The following is a 22047-nucleotide window of genomic DNA, read 5'->3' on the forward strand; positions in this document are numbered from 1 at the left end:
TTAACGCATGTATATTACACTTAGACTTTGTCTCGACAAGTATGTTAGGGTTTGCATGTGTAGGGTTTATATTTTAAATCACTTTAAATGACTAGAAATTTGCCGTGATAAAATCGAATATGTTAATGCTTGAAAAATGATGTTTTTGGTCATTCTGTCTCTTCACCACGTCGTGGCTGGTACTCCACCACATCATGGGCTTGGTCAATGTTGAACTCGGATTGAGACTTCCTTCGTCGTGATCACGTGTTTTTTGTGTGCCACGGCGTGGTTGTTCATTCGCCACATCATGGAACCTAAAGTTCCAAATTTTTCTAATTCATTTCTTATTTCAGTTTCTCATCTTTTTCGATTTTAAGCACATACAAACCAGACTTTATAATAAAAGATAAAGTCAATTTGATTTAATTATAAGATTAATTAAATGACAAAAGATTTGGATACTTACAATTTAATTGATGACTTTTAGTCAATCGAATTAAAAGACCTATCAATGTAAAATGTGTGTATATATATATATATATATATATATATATATATATATATATATAATAAAATCATATTTATATGTATCACTTCAACTACAAACATTGTGTCCTCACATGTTTCTTAAAATATGCATTGTTAGTCTTACCTCGACTAGGCTCATCCTCTTTAATGCTATAAGGAAGGTTTAAGGTAGGTCTCTTTGATTCCTAATGAGGCCAGCTTTTAAATTGCATTCATTGCTTGCCACCCTCACCACCTTCTTGTGTTTGAAGTGGAGTTACCGAAAGGGTTTGATAGGAAATTATACAAAGTTAAAAGTATTAACTTAATAAGTAATAAAACAAAATCTCGTATTATATAATAACGTGAATCCAATGCTTCTTATGGGAATTACGCCTTATGGTATATTCTTTTTGATGTAAGAGTGTGGTTTATCGGCTCGTCAAGGGAAGAATATAGTCAAATAAATGTATACATTGATCGCGATTCTCAAGCATTACTTGAGTTGAATCTCACTGTAACTTCGTATGGTGGATTCACCATTTGGATTCATGATCCTCGACTAATCCAATCATGATTGCTAAATGAGCATTAGAAGAGATTAATACATGTTATTGACATAAGTCAACAAATCTCATTTCTAGGAAGCTCATAGAGATTGAGATCGACAATAGTTTGTCCACCTAAATAACTTCATTTTGTAATTTTCGGCGAATCCACTTTACATCGTGAAGCCAAATATGGATCCTAGCCTTTTGTTTAATAATTTGTAATTGGGTAATTATATTAAAAGGATTTCTTGATCAAAATAATTGTTCTTTTCTTTTTACAGATGTCTTCTGGTGTTGGTGCTACTCTTCCTCCTGCACTAACCACTTCATCAAACTTCTCACTACTCTCACTCTTCTCGCGAGATAAGCTCACTGGTCCTAACTACCTTGATTTGATTCATAACCTGAGGATCACTTTGAGGTATGAAAAGAAGAGTATGTGTTGGACGAGTATCTTGAAGAAGAGCTTCCTGATGAGCTACTAAAGAAGAAGCAGCCAAACATGAAAAGCATCACTATCACTCTATCAAGGTCTCGTGTCTGATGTTGGAAACCATGTATTTTGAACTCCAAAAGAGCTGTGAGAACCTTAGGGCATACCAAATGAACGAGCAGCTTAGGGATATGTTCCAAGAGCAAGCTCGAACTGAGAGATTCAAGGTAATGCAATCAATTATAGGTCGCAAGCAATATAAGGGTGGTTCTGTGAGTACCCATGTTCTAAAGCTGAAAGGGTACTTTGAAAAACTTAAACGTCTTGGCTTCCCATTCACTCAAGAGTTGGCTATTGATGTCATTCTTAACTATTTGACTAGTGTATACAAATAGTTCACTATGAAATACTATATGAATGGTTTGGAAAAGAGTATCATGGAGCTACATGGATGCTGAAGACTACTGAGGAAAGATTTTTTCCACATAGGAACACAAATTCAAACACTCCTATGTTGGATATTAGGCAAAGTGGTGTCAAAAGTAAGAGGTCCTCTCATCCCAATGTCAAGGGAAAAGGGAAAAGGAAAGTGGGTGCTCTCAATTCCAACCTTAATAAGGACGTTTCTAACATACCACCAGTGATTGACCCTAAAGAAGCCATTTACTACTACTGCCAAGAAAAGGACCATTGGAAATGTAGTTACCCTAAGTATTTAGAGGATCTTAAGACGAACAAGGCCAAGGGTATTGGCACTTCAGGTATCTTTATAATTAAATTACATTCAACCTCTACTTCTAACAATTGGATACTTAACACAGGATGTGAAACCCATATTTGTTCTGATGTGCAGGGATTAAGATGAAGTAGGAAGCTAAGGCATGGAGAACTCGATTTGATCATGGGGAACAAGAACGATGTAGCTATTACCAAGATTGGAGATTAAGAGCTTTTATTACCTTCTAGTTTTTTAGTTGTTTTAAAATATTGTTGTTATTCGCCTTACATGGCAAGAAAAATCATTTCATTTCATGCATTGTGGCATGATGGTTTTACTTTTTGATTGTATAATAATGCTAGTCTTTTGGTTTACAAATATAATACTCTTTATTTTAAACCAAATCCTTTCAATGGCATATATGAATCTGTGATTGGTGTAAGTAGAAGCGATAACTTAATCTTAAATGTTGGTTTATCTACTCTGGATAAATCATGTCAATGGCATTGTCGTATTTTCCATATAAACAAGAAGAGAATTGCCAAGCTCTAGTAAGTTGGAATCTTGGAACCATTTAACTTAGAGTTTAATGGAGATTATGAATCTTGTTTACTTGGAAAGATGACTAAGTCTACTTTTAATGATAACTTTAAGAGAGGGACGGATCTGTTGGACATCATCCATATATGAATACTTATATCTACAAAATAATTATGAGATCAAAGTTTATAATTATCAAATATAAAATAAAAGATGTATATTGTGATAGTTATAGGAAATCCCTAGGAAGGATTAAAATAAAAAATAAAAGATAAATACTCAATGTTAATACGTTAGTGAGCTGTTAATTCATTTAAAGGCCTTGATTAACTTCGGCATTCCCCAGATACCTATAATCGTTAATCTTGCGAGAGCTAGAAATATATGTATAGATCTATACGGGGTCTGATAACCCCACCTGCGATTGCTAGCTACAATCCCGACGAGATAACTTTCTTATTATTCACTATTCGACGTCCGATGAAGCGTCGTGGCGGGGCACAATTATTACTCAAACAACGTCGATTATGGGGGCTCATGGTAATACATTAGATCACCTTAGAGTATGACGACCATTATGGATGTCTTAGAATGGTAGATAAAATACGTTAGGATCGTTAAATATCCTACAAAAATAGTAAATTAGGATGAATAAATATATCCTAATAAGATAATAATATATGATCGTTAGATATCCTAAAAGATAGTAAGCTAGGGTCAGGGGCGGATGTAGAGTTTAGCAAGGGTATGCAATTGCATACCCTTAAATTTTTACCAGAAGTATTATTATTTGTTTTAAAGATAGCAATTTTATATCAAAACCTAATGTTGCATTCCCTTCATATAATAGTTGCATACCCTTTTGTATAACCACAACTAATTAGGTTTGAATTTCCGAATGTAAAAAAATCTAAAATTTGAAAGAATTCCCTTATTTCAACATAAGAAAAATAAAAATTTTGAAACAAATTATAATATGACAACTATCAACAAGTACCGATCTTTAGAAGCCTTTCCGTTTCAAAAATTTCCCAGAAAAGGTAAACCAAATTTCAAAATTTAAAGTCTTAAAAAAATCCTAATAAAACATCTGATTCTATAAAAAAAATTTAAATACTTTAGTCGAATATAAAACAGCCATTCATACGCCGCTGTCAAAACTTTTAGAAAATAACAAAACTAAAAGTCTAAAACTAAAAACTAAAAACCCTAACCAATGGAAGTCTTCTCCGCCTCATCGGCCACGTTCATGGTAAAACCGATAAATAGTCCACCGGAAATCGCCGCTCTACGTTGCCCCTCCGGCCGAGTTCGCGGTTCGTCGTCTTCAGTTCTCGACCTCTCGGTATGTGTGCAACTCATTCTTTCTATCCCACATTCTCTCTCCCTGACCTTGGCTCTCTGCCTCTATATTTGATTGTGTAGACATTTTATTCAAGAGTCAAAGACTATTAGATTTTTTTGCAAAGAACTCTCTAGACATATCCAATGTACTCTACTAAAAGATTTTTATATTTATATTTACTAAAAGATTTTTTTATTTATATTTACAGTTGTATACCAATATAAAAAAGTATCGTATTTTATGTGGAAATATAACTGATTACTTATCTTTTGTTAAAGAGAGTTTAAATATGCATACTTTGTAAAGTAATTTTTTTTATTACTGTATACTTTTTAAGCTGTTGATTGTATACATATATTATGATCCGTAACAAAATCATTAACTTAAGGTTTGTTAAAATTATTATGTTTAATTTTGTTGTTAATTTCAGCTAGAGATCAATAGAGTTTTGCAAAGAAAAACATAGGCGTCTCAAATAAATGATGTAAATAATCTTTTTTAAAAGATAAAAACTAGAGAATGATGTCAAATTCTGTTTCGTCCATTAGTTTTAACACAAAAGGTTAGAGTTAAAAAATTTAAATTATAAATATTTGCATACCCTAAATTATTTTTCTAGATCCGCCACTGGCTAGGGTTGATAAAATACTCTAGAAAAGGTTTTTCTAAAAGAAAAATGATTCTTAAAATAATACAACCCAATAAAAGCCGAAAACTATAAAAACCTGTACACTCACCAACATTATGTTGACGTTTGCAAAAATACATGTATTCTCAGGGAGATGAGTGTAAATGATAGTAATGTCAAGGAGGAAGGGGACAATCGTGTCAAGGAGGAAGAGAATAATCGTGTCAAGTAGGAAGACGTCTGCAAGGAAGCTGCTGAAGTTTTGTACCGTCTGTTCATCTCCAATCCAATTAATATTCTTTCTTTTTGATTCCATTACTTTTGATTGCACCAGTCGTAAACTAGTGAGGAATTGAGTGAAAACCGATTTTCAGTGATAAGAATAGAGCGAACTTGAACGCCAAGACTTGTGAGGAATCGATTTGGTTGAAAATCGATAGAAGTCGATTGTCACTATATTCTTTCTCTATGCTACGTGCGAGGTGGAGTACGAGAAGGAGAACTTGAGAAGGGTTACATGACTTACGATCGACAGGCTGTATGTAGCTTTTTTCTATGCGTCGTATACAAGTTATGGGAAACGGACGCAAATGGTTAAAATGTCAAATCATCAAAAAACATTTGATAATTAGAAACTAGATTTGATTTTTTTTTAAATCAGGTCCGGTCGGAACCGGACGAATAGGACCGGTAAAAAAACCGGACCGGTTTTGATCAAATCCTAAAACCGAGAACCGATCCGAGATAAAAATAAAATAAAATAAAAGATCCAAATCCGGTCCACGGTCCAGATGCTCCCCCTAGCTCAAACCCTAAAAATAGCGTAGACCCTGTGGAATAGAATTTTGTAACTAAAATATTAAATTTAACGATTGACGATGAAGATCGATATGAAAAACCGAGTTGATTAGGATAAATTGTTATCGCAAAGGTTTAAAAAATCCACGTGTTGTGTATCCGAGTTAGTCAGACCCTTACTTCGTCTGTAGCTGTATTTCGCCCTCTTCACACAAACCTTTGTTTACATCGCACTCCTCCTCAACGGCGCCATTGACTCTATCACCATAGACCTCCTCACAAAATTCTCATCTTTATTCCAATTTTGATTCTCAAAGTTCTTAGATTCTGTTTGATCCTTTCAAGACGATGCAATTTTGTTGGAATTGGAAGTAGAACAAAGAAATTCAAACCCTAGGACGATGAAGCCATCTTCCGGAGCAATCAATGTAGCTGCCAGCGCACAGAAGATAAATGTCGATAATCGAATTTCTCTCCGTTACTACTACCGGATCGCCGAGAACATTCTTCGCCAGGTCTTTACTTCTCCTCCAAATTTATTTTTTTGATCAACCTACTAATTTTTTATTTATTCATGTCGTTTATCTTAAAAGTTTAATAATCCTCTTACTTATAATAATTGAAGTATTAAATAAGTTCTATGCCCTTAAAGTTGGAACGATGCCTGTTAGATGTGAATTGCTTAGTCTCATTGCTCTGATTAATTCTTTCATGCTGGATGGACTTTCCATGTTCAGTTCAATCACTGGTCACTCAATTGATACATGTAGCGTGCCCTTATAGCTTATGGGGCACTTCACTCGTTCAATCCTCCATCAGAACATTCACTAGTATATACTGAATGTAGTTGTATCTGTGAATGTATGTCTTGTTGTGTCTATTGTGTAGTATACAAATGGGTAGTCATGATATACCTGAAGTATACAGATGACTTGCTACAAAGCACTGCTTTTGTGGAAAGAGAAGAGTTAAGGAATTGGTATCAGTTTTGTTATTAACTTGTTATATAAAGTGGCAAATTAGCTGATAAAGTTAATATTAGTCAAGGTCGAAGCTATTTGAAAAAGGGAAAACCGCACCCTTTGGATATAGCCCACACAGAACCCGCCCTAGGGCCCATCACATAGGTATAGCACTAACAATATTTTAGGCGTCCAGGTTGAAGCTATTTGAATTTCAGGAATGATGTAGCTGACTATACATGATGGGGTTACTACGTGTGGTAAGCTGAGTTTGAATGCATATGTCATGTGATATAAGGGAACCTCATAACTTGGCTTAACATATTGATCAATGTCTTGGGCATAGCTTATTTCGATTTATGGTTTCTTAGGAAATGGAACAACGTACTTGTTAGCCTTACTTTTGATTCTACAATTATGTATTTGACTGTTTGACATGGCTGCAGAGCTTCTGTGCATCTAACATGGATCTTTTACCGGCATCTGCCTTTTACATGGATGCTTGTTTAGCGTAGCTAGTAGCTACAACAACTGTATGCGAGGCTAAAAAATAAACCAGATTGTTGTTGCAGATTGATATGTAAAACATGACATTCCGTAATATCATTAAACCATTGAGATTACATTATTTTTAGTTAGGAAAAAAATTAAGTTAGTAGGGAAAGAGACATTGAAACAAGGAAAAAGTGATGTCTATATTTGGATGAGAATTGGTTAACTAGTTTTTACTTATTAAGCATAATAGGCCCATTACATAACATGCCTAATTATGCAATTATAAGACTAGCTTTACATATGACACATTGAACTTTAATAAAATCACATGCACTAGAATTAAGAAAAGCACATCTATACCTATAGTTGTATCCAAAACGGAGAAGTATCACACATGGCTGGTTCTTCTATGCAAGCACATTGTTCCACCTTTGTGATGCATGAAATAGAAAGACATCATGATGTCATTGCTAGTTCAAGGTCCGAGATTGTATGTGTGGGTCAATGACTGTGTGGCAAAGATTATGGAATACCAATAGTTTTGACACCTTGTAGATAAATAATCCGTGCAAGATGTAATCACCTCCTTGTATCAATCACTTTTGAATGAACCATTTTATAGAAGAACCAATCATGTGCTCTTATTGCTCAAACTTCCATTTGGATTAGTTCTATTTAAACCAAGACCAAGTAGAATATTTTCAAATCTCTGGGCAAAATCTTCAAAATCTTAATCAATATTCCTCCATTGAGGAGAATCATCCATGTGTCTTATATTTCTGTATTTTTTTATGTTTTTCAGCATGCCAACACAATATTTTTGCATCTTTGGCGAATGCAAATAATCAGTTAGGCTTGGTACGATTGGCAGATGCTATAATACCTTAGGAGCGAGGCCATTATTGTTAACCTCCCTTTTGCTTTTAACTTTTAAGTTAAATAATTTCAACATAGCAGATAATTTCGTACACCCAGGACAATGGTTTTTCTGAGAGCTTCCACAATAGCAAAGCTTTTTCATGCCACCTCAACTCTACAAACTAAAAAGCTCAAATTACCATCACAGTAGCAAAGCTTAACCGTTAGAACTTGTAACTAACTGCACAAGCTTTATGAAAAAGCTTCTATTGTGGAGCTTGAAATGAAAAAGCTCTCCAATAACTTATTTGACTTGTTGAGCTCCTATTGTGGATGCTTTGAATCAACAAACAATTGGTATTGTTCTCACATGTGTGCACTTCACACCTCTTGACACATACATGAGCATATCACACTAAAATCATCAACATTGTTTTCTAACATTAACTAAAAAGTACCTAAATCCACATTACCTGAACATTGAGGGTTCTTATTTCTCTTGTTTTACATCTAGATTACTTACATACAATATATATCTTCCACCATCAATATGTTGGGATTTCCATAAACTACCCCCTGCAACTGTATGAAACCACCTGGGGAGGAGGTGTTGTCATCTGGCTTTGAAGAGAAGCATAGAAATAGAATTCAAAAATCTAATTATAGGATTGTTCTATATCATAGAACTTCTGAGCCAATAAGATATTAAGATGCCCAGAATTTTTATGAAAATAGTCTGCAAAGAAAACGAAATTTCCAACATAATTGTTTTTCATTTTATTTCTTCTGAAATAATAAAATCGAATTTCCGTTGACATAAAGTATTTCCATTTTCTGTTTGACTTAAACACTAATGATAAGGAGAAGCAAGGTTACATTCAAGGAAGACATGTCCGATATCCCTAAAATTTATGGTTTCAGATAATAAAGTCTTACATTGGTTTGTTGAGACATATGTGCTGTATTTTCTTCACAATCTAAAACTGTTATTGCAATTCAATATCTGGTCAAAGTAGTTGACCTTGGTTATCTTAGAGTTGTGGCATGCATTCATTTATAATGGTATGGTCACCTTTTATCCGAGCTGTTCTAAACTTTAAGTTATCTGTGCTGCTGCAGGCTGCCATATTCCGAGAAGAGAAGAATATTATCGATCTATATATTATGCTCCTAAGGTTTTCAAGGTAAGAAAATATATTATGATAATATGAATCTTGTATAGGGGGATTCTTGTGGTCATTTTCAGTCATTTCAAGGTCTTCCAATGAATCAGAAATGAAAATATGCTTCTTTTTTGTAGTTTGGCTACAGAAACAATACCATTCCATAGAGATTATCGAGCATCTGTTCAGAGAGACAAGCTTTATCTGAAGAAGGTACAATCCTTTAATTTTTGTTTCCTGACAAGTATTATCAGCAAGTTCATCAGTGTTTCAAATAATTGAATCTCAGAAAATATTGAGTGTCATAACTGAGCTGGAGGGGTTGAAGCCAGCTGTACGAGAAAAGCTTGAAGAGTTATCCAGAAAACATGCATATCAATCAAATGGATGGAGTAATCTTCCTCAAACGAAATTGTTGGAGTCATCAAAATCTTTACCTTCTGTTAGGCAGCAAACTTCACTGAATAGTTATGCCATCAATAAGGTATAATATATGTACCATTTCTTTTCTTCCATCTGCAGTCATTATGCTCTGTTATATCATAGTCCCTTAATTGCACTTATAAGTTATAGCCATAATAATTCTACTGGTTTGTGTTGATAATCTTCATAAAACAACTTTTCGGGTATGATACTTGTATTCATGAGTAATCACAGATATGTATTTTTGACTAGGACAAATTGCATGTAAAAAGGATGTACTTTTAATTTTAATCAATTATTATTTTAGGGAGCTTACCCAAAAATCAACGTTTAAGGGCCTATGGTGTAAATTTATAATCAAGTAAGGAACCAGGTTTACCAAATAAGGAAGTCAAATTCCTATTGGTGTAAACATTTGAAAATCTGATGATTATTTAGATTTTAGAACCTGTATCTTCCAAAGGCTATATAATAGCAATTTGATAGAAACAAAATTTTCTATGATAAAGTACCAGGCACCACAGGTACAGGTTAATAATGTTAATGGGGGGTATGGCTATCAAGATACTCGGATGCAGTTGTATTCACCTGCTAATACTCTGGAAGAGCAAACTAGGCAATTGTAAGTGTTCTTTTCAATTTGTTATGTACTTCATATCCCCTCCCCCTCTCTTTCTTTCTCTATAATATAAGAAAATAAAGTATTGATGTGGAGAATCCGTGTGAAGTATAGGATGCCAACTCAGCATGTCTACCGACAGAATGAATGGGATAAAAATTAATGACTAAATTGAAACTTTAGGGATTTTTACTGTGTACTATTAGAAGATGGTTATTGCAATTAGTTGGTTCCTAATTATGTGGAGGACAAATAAATCTGATATTTCATACCCTTTGGCATGTATTTCACCCAAGGGATCCTCGTAAAAAGAGATGTTGTTTTTTTTTGAAATTATCAGGTCCTTGGTTAGAATTGATGGTTGTTGTTTTTTTGCATGCTATGCTATCCTCACACAAACTACTGAATTTGGTTTTCTTTCTGCTTTAGTTCTCTAAATATTCCTCGTGCAAGGGAAGAAACTCTCTCTAGACATTCTATTTTGGGCCCGAATGGACTTCGTGGGCAACGCCCAGCTCCTACCTTCAATGTTGCGGTAACTTCATTTTCTTTTTGGATTGGTCTAAATGCATAGCATTAGCATCTTACTTTCATTTCTTTCTATTAAAGCATTGTACTTTCATTTTTTTTCTTCCTATTATTGCATCGTACTTTGAAAAATCTACTCAATTATAGCAGTAAATATCATGTCTTTGCATGACATTACTATAATTGGGTAGTACGATGTTATAATAGGAAAAGAAAAGTAGGATGCTATAATAAACAAATAAATATAAAAGTACGTTGTTATTTGTTCATGTAACCTTTTTTTTTGATTCAGTAACATGGAGTGCTTATACTCTTATATGTATCTCAGGTTCGTTATCCAAGCAATATAGATTTGTCACCAGTGGAAATCCCAAGGTTGGTTTCCTTGTAAACTCCATTCCACTATTGCTATTGTAATCTTGGCCCAATATTATAGGGCTGAACACTAGAAATGGCAACATAATTTCATTTATCTGTGTATTATAGCATCCTACTTTCATTTCTTACTATTACAACACTGTACATACTATTTTATTGCTTACTAAGGCTTTTTATTTCAAAAAGTCCACCCAGTTACATCCTTGTACTTTCAATTTTTTTTGTTCTAATTAAGGCAATTTTGGAAAAGCATACCCAGTTATAGCATTGTACTTCTTATTGGGACATTATGCTTCGGAAATCTACACAGTTATGGCAATGAAAATTGTTTTGAGTTTTTCAAAGTAGAAGGCTGTAATAGGAAGAGATGTAAGTAGGATGCTATAGTTAACAAATCAAGGAAAACACTTTGTTATTTCTTGTATTTGCCCTAATGATCTATAACTAGAACTAATATGATTTTTGTTTTTCATGATGTACTAATAATTTTTTTTTTGTTATTTTGATGTTGCAAGGGAGAAGAAGCTTCATTTGTTGGAGAATGGTGCTTCGGTTGAAAAAATTAGCAGCAACTTAGAACATGCAAAACCAAGTGTAGAATCAACTATTATACCAAAAAACAACAATCAGCCTCATATTAATGAACTGGATTCCTTGATTTCTTTTGATGAAAAACCAGAAACCCCCCCTATTCAGATGGACATTATAAGACAGCCCTCCCCACCTCCTGTTTTAGCTGAGGTCCAAGATTTGATTCCCACAGCATCACCTCCGGTCACTGATGCAGGGCCTGGTTCCTTAAATTCTACTGATGGTGTCGTTGTTTCTGAATCCCCCCTCGAGTTACACATTGTGAGATATTCCATCTTTCTACTTTTCATTTCCATTAAGGGTTACGCATCTATGCAAATTTTTATCGTTTTCCCAGTTTATTGCAACAAAATAACATTTTACACAAATTGCATCTATGCAAATTTTTATCGTTTTCCCAGTTTATTGCAACAAAATAACATTTTACACAAATTATGTAGCCATATTTCATTCTAGGACCAAAATGTGCAACATTGTAACTGCAAACAGTTACAATGTTGGACTTTTTTTTTACTAATTTATGCAACCACATTTCACATGATTTTCAATTTATACAGCCATGTTTCAACATTGAAATGTCATTGCGTAATTTTGTATAAAAACCACTTTGTTGCTTAAAATAGGAAAAATGTGAAGTGTTTTTGCATAAATGTGGATTTAATCATTTTCAAATAATATTAATTTGAGATTTTGTGAGTACATAATTGCTTAACAGGTTAGTTACCTAATGACATGGCACTGGTTAAATGTTTATTTATGCAACAATGGTTCAACTTTTTACCAATTCATGCAACAAACAATGTTCCATTTTTAAACAATTTATGCAACATTCCTTCACATTATTCCCAATTATGCAACCTTGTTTCAACACGTAAGAAATTGCATCTTTTGGTCCTTAATATTTCGTATTAAAAACCATTTTGTTGCATAAATGTTAATGGTACCCTTTTCACATAATAGGGTGAAATGCCCATTTTTGCAATAATATTTCACCTTCTTCCCAGTTTCTGCAACAAAGGGGTTTTTCTAGACCACGAAATATGTAGCAATGTATGCAACAATTTTTCACATATTTTTACCAATATATGCAACCATGTTTTAACGGGTTAAACACGTAACTGGTAAAAGTAAAACATTACATCTTTTGGAAAAACTATGTTTTGCATGAAATGTGAGAAAGGAGAAACAGTGAAGGCAAATTCATAATTTTAGATATGCAAATTTATAATTGCTTAGTTGAAGGCAAAAACACTAACTATATCATCTTTGGCAGTCCACGAAATTGATGGACAATTTCATGAAGATGGCAAAGTCAAATACAGACAAAAACTTAGAGACATGTGGTATTCTTGCTGGTTCACTAGTACGTGACGTGACACACTAATTTTCACTGTTTCTATTTCTCCTTTCGATATATACATCATCTAATTTCTAATTTTTTTTTTCTTGCTTGTTAGAAAAACCGAAAATTCTATGTTACAGCACTCATCATTCCAAAGCAAGAAGCCACAACAGACTCGGTAAACTTTCATCACCTTGTTTCTACAGATTCCCGAAATACCCTTTTTAAACTCTATGATGAACATACTTGTATGATGTTGTTTCTGGATAAAGTTAATGTTACTAATATGTATAGTTAACTATAAATTCTCATAACTACATTCCAAATCTTTTGACATGAGACTTTTTGATACAGTGTCAGGCTACAAATGAGGAGGAAATATTTGAAGTGCAGGACAAAAGATCGTTATTCCCCCTTGGATGGATACACGTGAGTCATAATTATAGATATATCCATGTCCATCATGTATGATAATATAGACAATTCATATCCATGTTACATCATTAGTTTGTAATTATAGTCATATCTTTCGCATGAATGATTGGATTGTAGTACATGAAGGTCTGTCTATGATGATGGGTAATACAATTTATTTGAATAGAGGGTTGGATGCAAGAAAGAGCAACCTACTTCCATTTGTTTGTTTCTTACTGAGTCCTGCTTTTGTTTCTTCCTATTATAATATTTTCATTGTACTTTGAAAAATCTACCCAATTATAATAATTTCATTCAAATACAAAGTAATTTTTACTGCTGTAGTTGGCAGACTTTCAATGTATAATAATTGTCCTAATAAGAAAAGAAAAAAACTGAGTATAATGAATGCTATACGTCCGTAGAGTTTTCCAATTATAATGTGTTAATAAAAAGAAAATTGAAAATACAATGCTGGTTATAAAGAAATAAATGAAAGCGTGTTGCATTTAGCCCCTGACTCAGCTCTATTTTACCCCTAACATAACATGTTTCATGTTCTTGTCAAGAAAAAACATGTTCCATGTTATAATCATTTTCTTCAATTATTTGATCCCTTTTTCATTATTAAATATCATATAGAAATCCATTTTTATCGACTTCTTGCATCATATTATTGCAGACACATCCAACACAATCTTGTTTCATGTCATCAATTGATGTTCATACACACTATGCATATCAGGTAACCTTCTCTCCCTCCAATCTTCCTTCCTTCTTGTATTAATTTATGAAACCTGCAGTATAGACTATAAAAAGAAGGATTAAATGCAAGAAAATAGCAATATCTTTTTTGATTTGTTTATCATATCATTTCTTCCTATTACAGATTATGTTGCCTGAGGCCATCGCAATTGTCATGGCACCAAGAGATAGTTCAAGGTATTCATCTGCATCATTTCATAATAGGAACGTGCTTATATTAATAATAATAAAAGTAATGCATTTATATATTTTTTTCATCTATAATAGCAGTGTACTTACATTTTGCTAACAATATGGATAGTGTACTTTATTTGTTACATATTGCTATTATTAGTAAATAAATATATAAGTACGCTTCTATTATGTGCAAGGAATTGTAAGCACAGTGCTATTATTATATGTAAAGAAATGTAAGTCATTACTATTATAAGCTACATTTGGCTATCGTTCATAAACATATAAGTACATTGCTATTTTGGGTAAAGAGAAAAAGTACATTTTCTATGTTTGTAAGAACTAAGAAGAGTAATTTTCCTGAAATTTATCTAAACAATAACACCAATATTCTATAACAATCAAAAATAGAAAATATGTTGATTGTATTTTGCTATTTTGTGTAAATATTGTTATGGGCAACTTATTGCTATTATTAGTTAAACTTTAAGTATGTTGCTATTATTCATTATGTACAGCTTATTCCTAATTCCCAATTTACCCTTGTGTTTACAGAAAGCACGGCATTTTCCGCTTGACAACACCTGGCGGTATGGGAGTGATTAGAAGTTGTCCGCATCGAGGTTTCCATGCACACGATGCACCGTCAGATGGCAGTCCGATTTATAAACAATGTACAGATGTTTATATCGACCCCAAGTTGAAGTTTGATGTTATTGATTTGCGGTGATGTTTGATGGATTTACACCAAAGGGTATAATAGTCCATTCAGATACAAATACTTTGTATATTCTGCCAAAAAAAAAAAAAAATACAAAGAAATGTTTCCATTTATATTCTGAAAATTGAAACTAGAGTGGTTGTTTTTCTTCTTTGGGTGAAAAACTTGATAATTTTTCTAAACAATTTGAAAAAGAAATGGACTCTGAAGAAACATGTAATTTGCCATTAGGACATTATATATTGCATTTTTTTTTTGCAGGTTTGAAATATTGTCATTGTTTGGATTAATTATTGAAAAAAAATTATGATACCCAAGTATAGTAGGTTGAAATTTTGTAAAAATGAAGTGTCAAAGTACAAAACTTTGCTATTCAAGGTTCTGATTATCACATCCTCTATTCAATACATCCCAATCTTGAACATTATCTTATTTTATGTGGATGATAACTTAGTTTTTGATTAAAAGCAATATTTTCATCAAATACTAAGTTGATTTTAAATTTGGATTATGAAATAACAGAAAATTACTAGCAGACATTTGATGTTAATTTTTACGAGGTTTATGAGTAATAAGAACAAATATAGGAATCTTCTTTATAAATCATATAATAAAATGTCATCCAGATGAAATAGTTTCATATTCTTATATCATATTCAATTATAACTTTTATAACCATTGGACTTTCAACCAATTAATAATAGCCACTCACTGAGTTTTAAACCTATATATTGCTATTGTTATTAAAATTCAAGTTAAAATTAAGGGTTTTGAGTTGATTGACCACCGAAGTTTTAGATAAGTCACCATTTGGTCATGTAAGTTCAAATCTTGATAATTAAACTCTTAAAGTCTCAAAATCGTTACTATTTAGCCATTGTGGTAGGTTTAGTATGTTGGTGATTTTTGTGTAACTAGGCATTTTGTGTAATTAGAACTAATATACGAGCTAAGGAGTTTATAATTTGTACTCTATATTATATGTCTAGTGTGTGCGGAGTGCACGCATATATAAGATCGAATTATAAGTTGGTATGACAAATTGGCGGGGGTCAAGGGGTCGTGTCCCCTTGCAGGATCCTAGGAGTAACATTATAGTGGGGTCCAAGGGACAGAACCCCTGGTGGTGAGTTATGATCATAGTGGAGAATCCGAATTCAAATGGATGATTATGGTAAAATTGGCAAATCTCGTCAGTTTTACAAACCATTGATCATGCTATTAATTCCCGAATTACTTGACTAATTCAGAAGATGAAAACCCTAATTGTTAAGTATAAATACAACTCTTTTTATGAGTCGTCAGACCCTTCTTTTTCTCTGAACAACTTAGAATTCTTCTATCAATTTAACATACATTTTTGTACCTAGAATTGTAAGTGTCCATTTGGATTATCCTAGACTGGATTTCTTGTAACCCAAGCATAGGGTAGAAATATCAATTCGAAAAGCAAACCTACACGGTCCATTGGGAATTCGAATTTCCACCATAAACCCTTCTATACCCTAACAATCGAACTAATATTTCTATCTGGTGGAGATGGTTGATTCAATCCGCAAGTTGACTACGAAGTTTAGCAAAATGGAGAAGTTTGAAGGCAATGATTTCAAGTGTTGGCAGAAGAATATGCACTTCATGTCGACCACGCTGAAAGCATCATATGTGCTGAGTACTTCGAGGCCAAAGGTTGTTGAAAACGAGACATTGAAAGAGACCAGGAAGATAAGCAAGTGGGACAACAGTGAATACAATTGTAGAGGACATATTTTTAATGGTATGTCGGATTCCTTATTCGATATCCATGGTGATGCTAAAAGTGCGAATGAATTGTGCGAAACCCTTGAATCAAATTACATCACTAAGGATGCTTCTATTAAGAGAATTCTGGTTAGTGACTTAAATAACTATAAAATGGTTGATTCAAGGTATGTCATGGAACAATACAATGAGCTCCTTCGCATGTCATTCAAACTACACAAAGTGAATATGGATGAATCCGATGTTGCGTCAAGTTTAATTGACAAACTTCCACCATCATGGAAAGACTTTAAACGTAACTTGAAACATCAAAAGATATCTATGGTTCAACTTGCTACTCATTTGTACATTCAAGAATCCATTTGTGCATAAGAGAATGAAAAAAACAAAGGGAAAGTTGAACTTGGACGACCCTCTGTTCATATGGTTGAAGACAAACCAAGGAACCCAAATAACAAGGGACATAGAAAGAAACGTAAGCAAGATTATGTCCCAAATAACTCCAACAAAAAGAAAAAGGAAACTGGTTTGTTGGAGGTGCTTCAAGATGGGGCATTGCAAGCATGATTGTTGTGTGAATCTAGGCAACAATGGTGTTGGTAACAATGGTGCTAATGGAAGTGGAAAAGGGTCTAAGGACTAGGTTAAAAGAGGTCGGTATTTGACTAACTTTGATAATTCTAAACAAAATTATGTTTATTATGTTTCACTAATTCCTGAATCATTCTATATACATGATGATGATGTTGCTTGGTGGATTGGCGCCTGAGCAATCAACCATGTATGCAATGCTGAATGGTTGTTTGAAACATTAACACCGCTTAATGGTGGATTGGTGCTATGTATGAGAGACGATTCTTTTAAACTTATTTTTGGTGTTGGTGTCGTTTTTCTTGAGTTTACTTCTAGAAAGATTGTTAGACTCTTTGATGTTTTGTTTTTTCTCAAGATTCAAAAGAATATTGTTAGTGGCAATTGTTTGAATTTTGATGGTTTTAGACAAGTTAATGAATCAGATAGGTATATCCTATTTCAAGATGGACTGTTACTGGTTTTGGATATTCGAATAATAGAATAATTCGTTTGAATGTTATTAATAAGTTATTACCTGTTCAAAATTCCGCTTTTATGTCATCTTCTTCTAAAATCGACAACTATGTTGTGGCATGCAATATTAGATCATCTCAATTTTAGAAGGATGCATGAAATGTCAAAGGATGGTCTCATTCCAACTTTTGACATGAATTTGGATAAATGCAAAACATACATGCTTACAAAAGTAACAAAACAACCTTTTTCTAGTGTTACTAGATATTCGACTATTTTGGAACTTGTACACAGTGAATGTGTGATTTCACTCCACTCATTCCTTGGGAAATAAAAAATATGTGGTCAAATTTATTGATGATTGTACTTGTTTTTTCTATGTGTATTTTGATTAATGCTAAAAACAAAGCATTGGAAAAGTTCGTTTTAGAACTGATAGGGGAGGGGAATATATGGATCCCATATACTTCCAATCATTATGTATCATTCACGAAACTGCAGTACCTTACTTGCCCCAACAAAATAGAATTTCCGAACATAAAAATTAAGTTTAAAAACAAATGGTAAAATCGATTTTTCCAATGCTAAACTTGGGTGTTGTCTGATTTGTCGAACATAAAAATTGAAAATCCATTTCCAACGTAAAAATCAAGTTTACCATTTCATTTTGAATGTCATCAATTCTTGAAAATAACACTTGGGTGTTATCTGATTTGTCTTTAGGTTCTAAACCATGTGGTTGTAAATGGATTTTAAAAATGAAAATGAATGTTGATGGGACTATTGACAAGTACAATGTCTATTTGATCTTTTAGACAAAAAGCTGATGCTGACTGTTTTGATATGTATGCTCCGATTTCGATTGCATGTATTTATACTATTAGATTGTTAATTGACTTGGTAAGTATTAAAATTTTGATTATTCATCAAATGGATATTAAAACAACCCTCTAAATGGTGAACTTGATGAAGAAGTTTACATGAAATAAGTAGAAGGTTTCGGTATGCTCGATAAAGAGCATATATAAACAGGTAAAATCTTTGTATGGGTTGAAACAAGCACCAAAAAAATGACATCAAAAGTTTGATGAGGTTATTTGCCCTCTGGTTTTAATTTTAACTAATATGACAAATGTGTTTATAGTAGATTTAATGATGCTACTGTTTAGTACTGACCAAGATCTAGTAGATGAAACTAAGCAATTCATGTCATCTAAATTTCCATGAAAGACATAGGAGAGTGATGTAATTCTTGGAATAAGAATTAAGCAGGTGAACAAATGCACAGTAATGACTCAAAGTCATTATGTTGAGAAAAATTCTCAAACGGTTTAACTTTAGTGATTGTTCTCATGTGAGCACTCCTATGGATTCCAATGTGAAATTAATGCCAAATAGTAGCATTCCTATTTCGCAATTGGAGTACTCTAAGGTTATTAGTAGCTTGATGTGTGCAATGACAAGTACCATGCTTGATATTTCTTTTGTTGTGGGAAAGTTAAGCCAATACACTAGTAATCCTAGTGTTCAACATTGACAAGCAATTCATAGAGTATTTAAGTATATCACGGGGAACATAGACTATGGCTTGAGTTACTTCGGATATCCTTTAGTTTTAGAGGGTCATTTGGATACAAGTTTGATAACCAATATGGAGGACCATTCCTCTATTACTGGTTGGGTACTATTTCTTGAGGGAGGTGCCATTTCCTAGGCTTCTAAAATTAAAACTTGCATTACAAACTCAACAATGGAATATGAGTTTGTTGCATTAGCTTCTGGTGAAGTAGTAGAGTGGCTAAAGAAATTAGTCTATGATATTTTTGACAATCGGTAAAATTAGGTCATTATTCACCGGACTAAGTCACAGTGAACACACTATGTAATATACCTAATGTATTAGATTCCATACTTTTTAATGCAATTGATGTTTTTACACTTGGAAATGCATACATAATAACACTCAAGTCTTTGATGGATATAGATCATTGACAAGCAAACACTATTCACTATACATAAGTAATGGTTTGATACATTGAAACAAGAATTATGTATTAAGTATTTTTATGTACAAATGACACTCTAAATAGATAAAACATGAAAACACGATTATGTGGATATAAAGAATGGCCAAAATAGAGACCGTATGCTAAAGTTATGACCATTTTAAAGAAAAATCAGTAATATAACTGATTTTCTCGTAAACAAACTTTAAAACGACTTGTAGAGATAGCTACACATTTCGTTAAGTGTTTTAGAGCACATTTTTGGACTCGGACACTACTCTAATATCACGAAGTTATAACGCTTTAACGAAAACAATCGAATCACAACAACTGGAAAAATACTGAATAACGACTTCGAACGTGTTTTTGACATAGTTACGCCTTTCGTTAGAAATTTCGTTTACATATTCCGAACCGTCATTTCCGGGACATCGAACTAGTGTTTTTAGAAAATTTGAGAGATTTTGTTTTTCGTCGGTTTATGTCAGACGATTGCACACGGATCGAGAAGTCACCACATGTCGTGTTCGTAGTGGAGCTGTTTGGCACGTTATGGTTGTGACACTTGTCAAGACCTCATGGCTCGAATTTCTCTATAAATATGGAAATAAATCATCACTCTCTCCTTACACCACCCTCTCTCTCTGTCTCTGTCTCTGTCTCTGTCTCTCTCTCTCTCTATATATATATATATATATATATATATATATATATATATATATATATATATGTGTGTGTGTGTTTCTCTCCACCAGAGAACCAACACCAGCCACGGCGCTGCCACCATACACCAACATCACTGGAGCACCTCCAGCCAGACTCCATAACTCCAACCACCCGTCCATCACTTCCCTTACCCTCAACAACCACAGAACCGACGAAAAAAGAGCTCTGGCAGCCGAAAACCACCAACAACCACCAACCGCGACCAACTGCCGCCATCAACCGCTACCATGAAATTTGACGCACTGAACCCCCTTGAGCCGCTCTACAAGCGCCAACAGCCCTTACCCAAATTTGACTTTGGAAAACCACTTTTTTGGCCATCTTTTTGCTCCACGACAACACCGTCAGAAATTTTCTGGTGAGCCTCTGGGCAGTTTTTCGGTGAAAACAAACAAATTTTCCGATTCGCTTTTTCCCGATCTACAACTCTTGGTTGACGTTTTGTGAAAACGAGGTGCCGTACATAAAATCTTAAATCGAAATTCGAACCTGATTTCCAAAACAAACTCACCAACAATTCAACGCACGCTTCGTAAGTGAGTTTACGACCTCATTTTAAACTCTTTAATGCTATCTAGGGAGAATACATGCATAATACTCATTCTTATTTTTATATAAACATTAAATTTAATTGTTAATTGTTTCGATAATTATAAGTTACATATAAATAACTCTCTCGGGTTAGGTTATTGTGTTCTAACTATTTATTGTGTGCATGTAGGATTGATTGTGGACCAATCATTTTAGTTATTTTATGAAAGTAATTAATGCATATTACATGTTGAAGATATAATGAGTATTAATTAATTTTTCAGCATTTAATATGCATTGATTACTTTCTTAGAATAACTAAAATGATTGGTCCAGAATCAATCCTACATATACACAATAGATAGTAGAAACATTTGAACCTAACTCTCTCTCTCTCTCTCTCTCTCTCTCTCTCTATATATATATATATATATATATATAAGTTTATTAAACATTCCGTTATTTGAACCAATACGTTATTAATAAAAGATTATATGTATAATTATATCTGGTATTGTTGGTTTTACACTAGGTAAAACCTGGATTTACATTATTTATAAGCCGTTATGCTGCCAAAACTCTAATTATAGAACTATACAGTAGTTGTATACTATCAATACTCTAATTACAAAACTTAGATACAAACATACAATCATACACAAATACATACATGCAAATATATAAAACATTCATTCACTAAAGTCTGGGAGGTACACTCAGTCACTCATGCTTAGGAGGCACAATCATTCACTCATGCCTTGGAGGCATATTAATTCACTCGTGCTAATGAGACACATTCATTCACTCATGTCTATGAGGCATACTATTAACACATACTTGGATGTTTTACAAGTATCTATAAATATAAGGATGATAAACACTGAGTAAGTACACTCTAAAAAGTACTCATACGAACAGACATAGGCTTATATGTAGCTTAAACATGTATTTAACAATTTATAATTATTTGTATTTTTATACAAGTATTATATACACTTATAAACAAATTACACAAACTTTGTTGTTATTGAACTTATGTTGTAA

The 22047-nt window shown here is 33.3% G+C and overlaps 2 protein-coding genes across 3 annotated transcripts; both read left to right on the plus strand.

Annotated features, from left to right (window-relative positions):
- The first annotated feature begins 5624 nt into the window (after positions 1-5624).
- AMSH1 (associated molecule with the SH3 domain of STAM 1) lies at positions 5625-15086 on the plus strand. Of its 2 annotated transcripts, none has more exons than XM_079067675.1 (14): positions 5625-6017; positions 8937-9001; positions 9118-9193; positions 9270-9464; positions 9919-10025; positions 10452-10557; positions 10879-10925; positions 11444-11780; positions 12793-12882; positions 12977-13039; positions 13216-13290; positions 13958-14020; positions 14165-14217; positions 14770-15086. In XM_079067675.1, the coding sequence occupies exons 1-14, from the start codon at positions 5904-5906 to the stop codon at positions 14942-14944; spliced, it is 1566 nt and encodes a 521-aa protein (XP_078923801.1). In that variant the 5' UTR covers positions 5625-5903; the 3' UTR covers positions 14945-15086. The 2 variants fall into 2 exon arrangements, with proteins under 2 accessions (XP_078923801.1, XP_078923800.1); XM_079067674.1 differs by having other exon boundaries at positions 5626-6017; positions 9913-10025.
- A 1430-nt stretch (positions 15087-16516) lies between these two features.
- On the plus strand, positions 16517-17260 carry LOC145131687 (uncharacterized). The gene is made up of 2 exons (XM_079066346.1): positions 16517-16988; positions 17067-17260. The coding sequence occupies exons 1-2, from the start codon at positions 16517-16519 to the stop codon at positions 17258-17260; spliced, it is 666 nt and encodes a 221-aa protein (XP_078922472.1).
- Positions 17261-22047: the final 4787 nt, after the last annotated feature.

This window comes from Lactuca virosa, chromosome 8 (genome assembly GCF_052849685.1).
Source record: "Lactuca virosa cultivar CGN04683 chromosome 8, Lactuca_virosa_CGN04683_v6, whole genome shotgun sequence".
NCBI lineage: Eukaryota > Viridiplantae > Streptophyta > Magnoliopsida > Asterales > Asteraceae > Lactuca > Lactuca virosa.

What these genes read in the sequence shown, in the direction of transcription:
- AMSH1 (XM_079067674.1), top strand. Translation starts at nt 5,904, where the DNA reads ATGAAGCCATCTTCCGGAGCAATCAATGTAGCTGCCAGCGCACAGAAG. An exon ending in ATAGTTATGCCATCAATAAG is followed by an intron (nt 9,465 to 9,912) that starts GTATAATATATG and finishes TCTATGATAAAG; the next exon opens with TACCAGGCACCACAGGTACA. An exon ending in GCACCAAGAGATAGTTCAAG is followed by an intron (nt 14,218 to 14,769) that starts GTATTCATCTGC and finishes TTGTGTTTACAG; the next exon opens with AAAGCACGGCATTTTCCGCT.
- LOC145131687 (XM_079066346.1), top strand. Translation starts at nt 16,517, where the DNA reads ATGGAGAAGTTTGAAGGCAATGATTTCAAGTGTTGGCAGAAGAATATG. An exon ending in ATCATGGAAAGACTTTAAAC is followed by an intron (nt 16,989 to 17,066) that starts GTAACTTGAAAC and finishes TTTGTGCATAAG; the next exon opens with AGAATGAAAAAAACAAAGGG.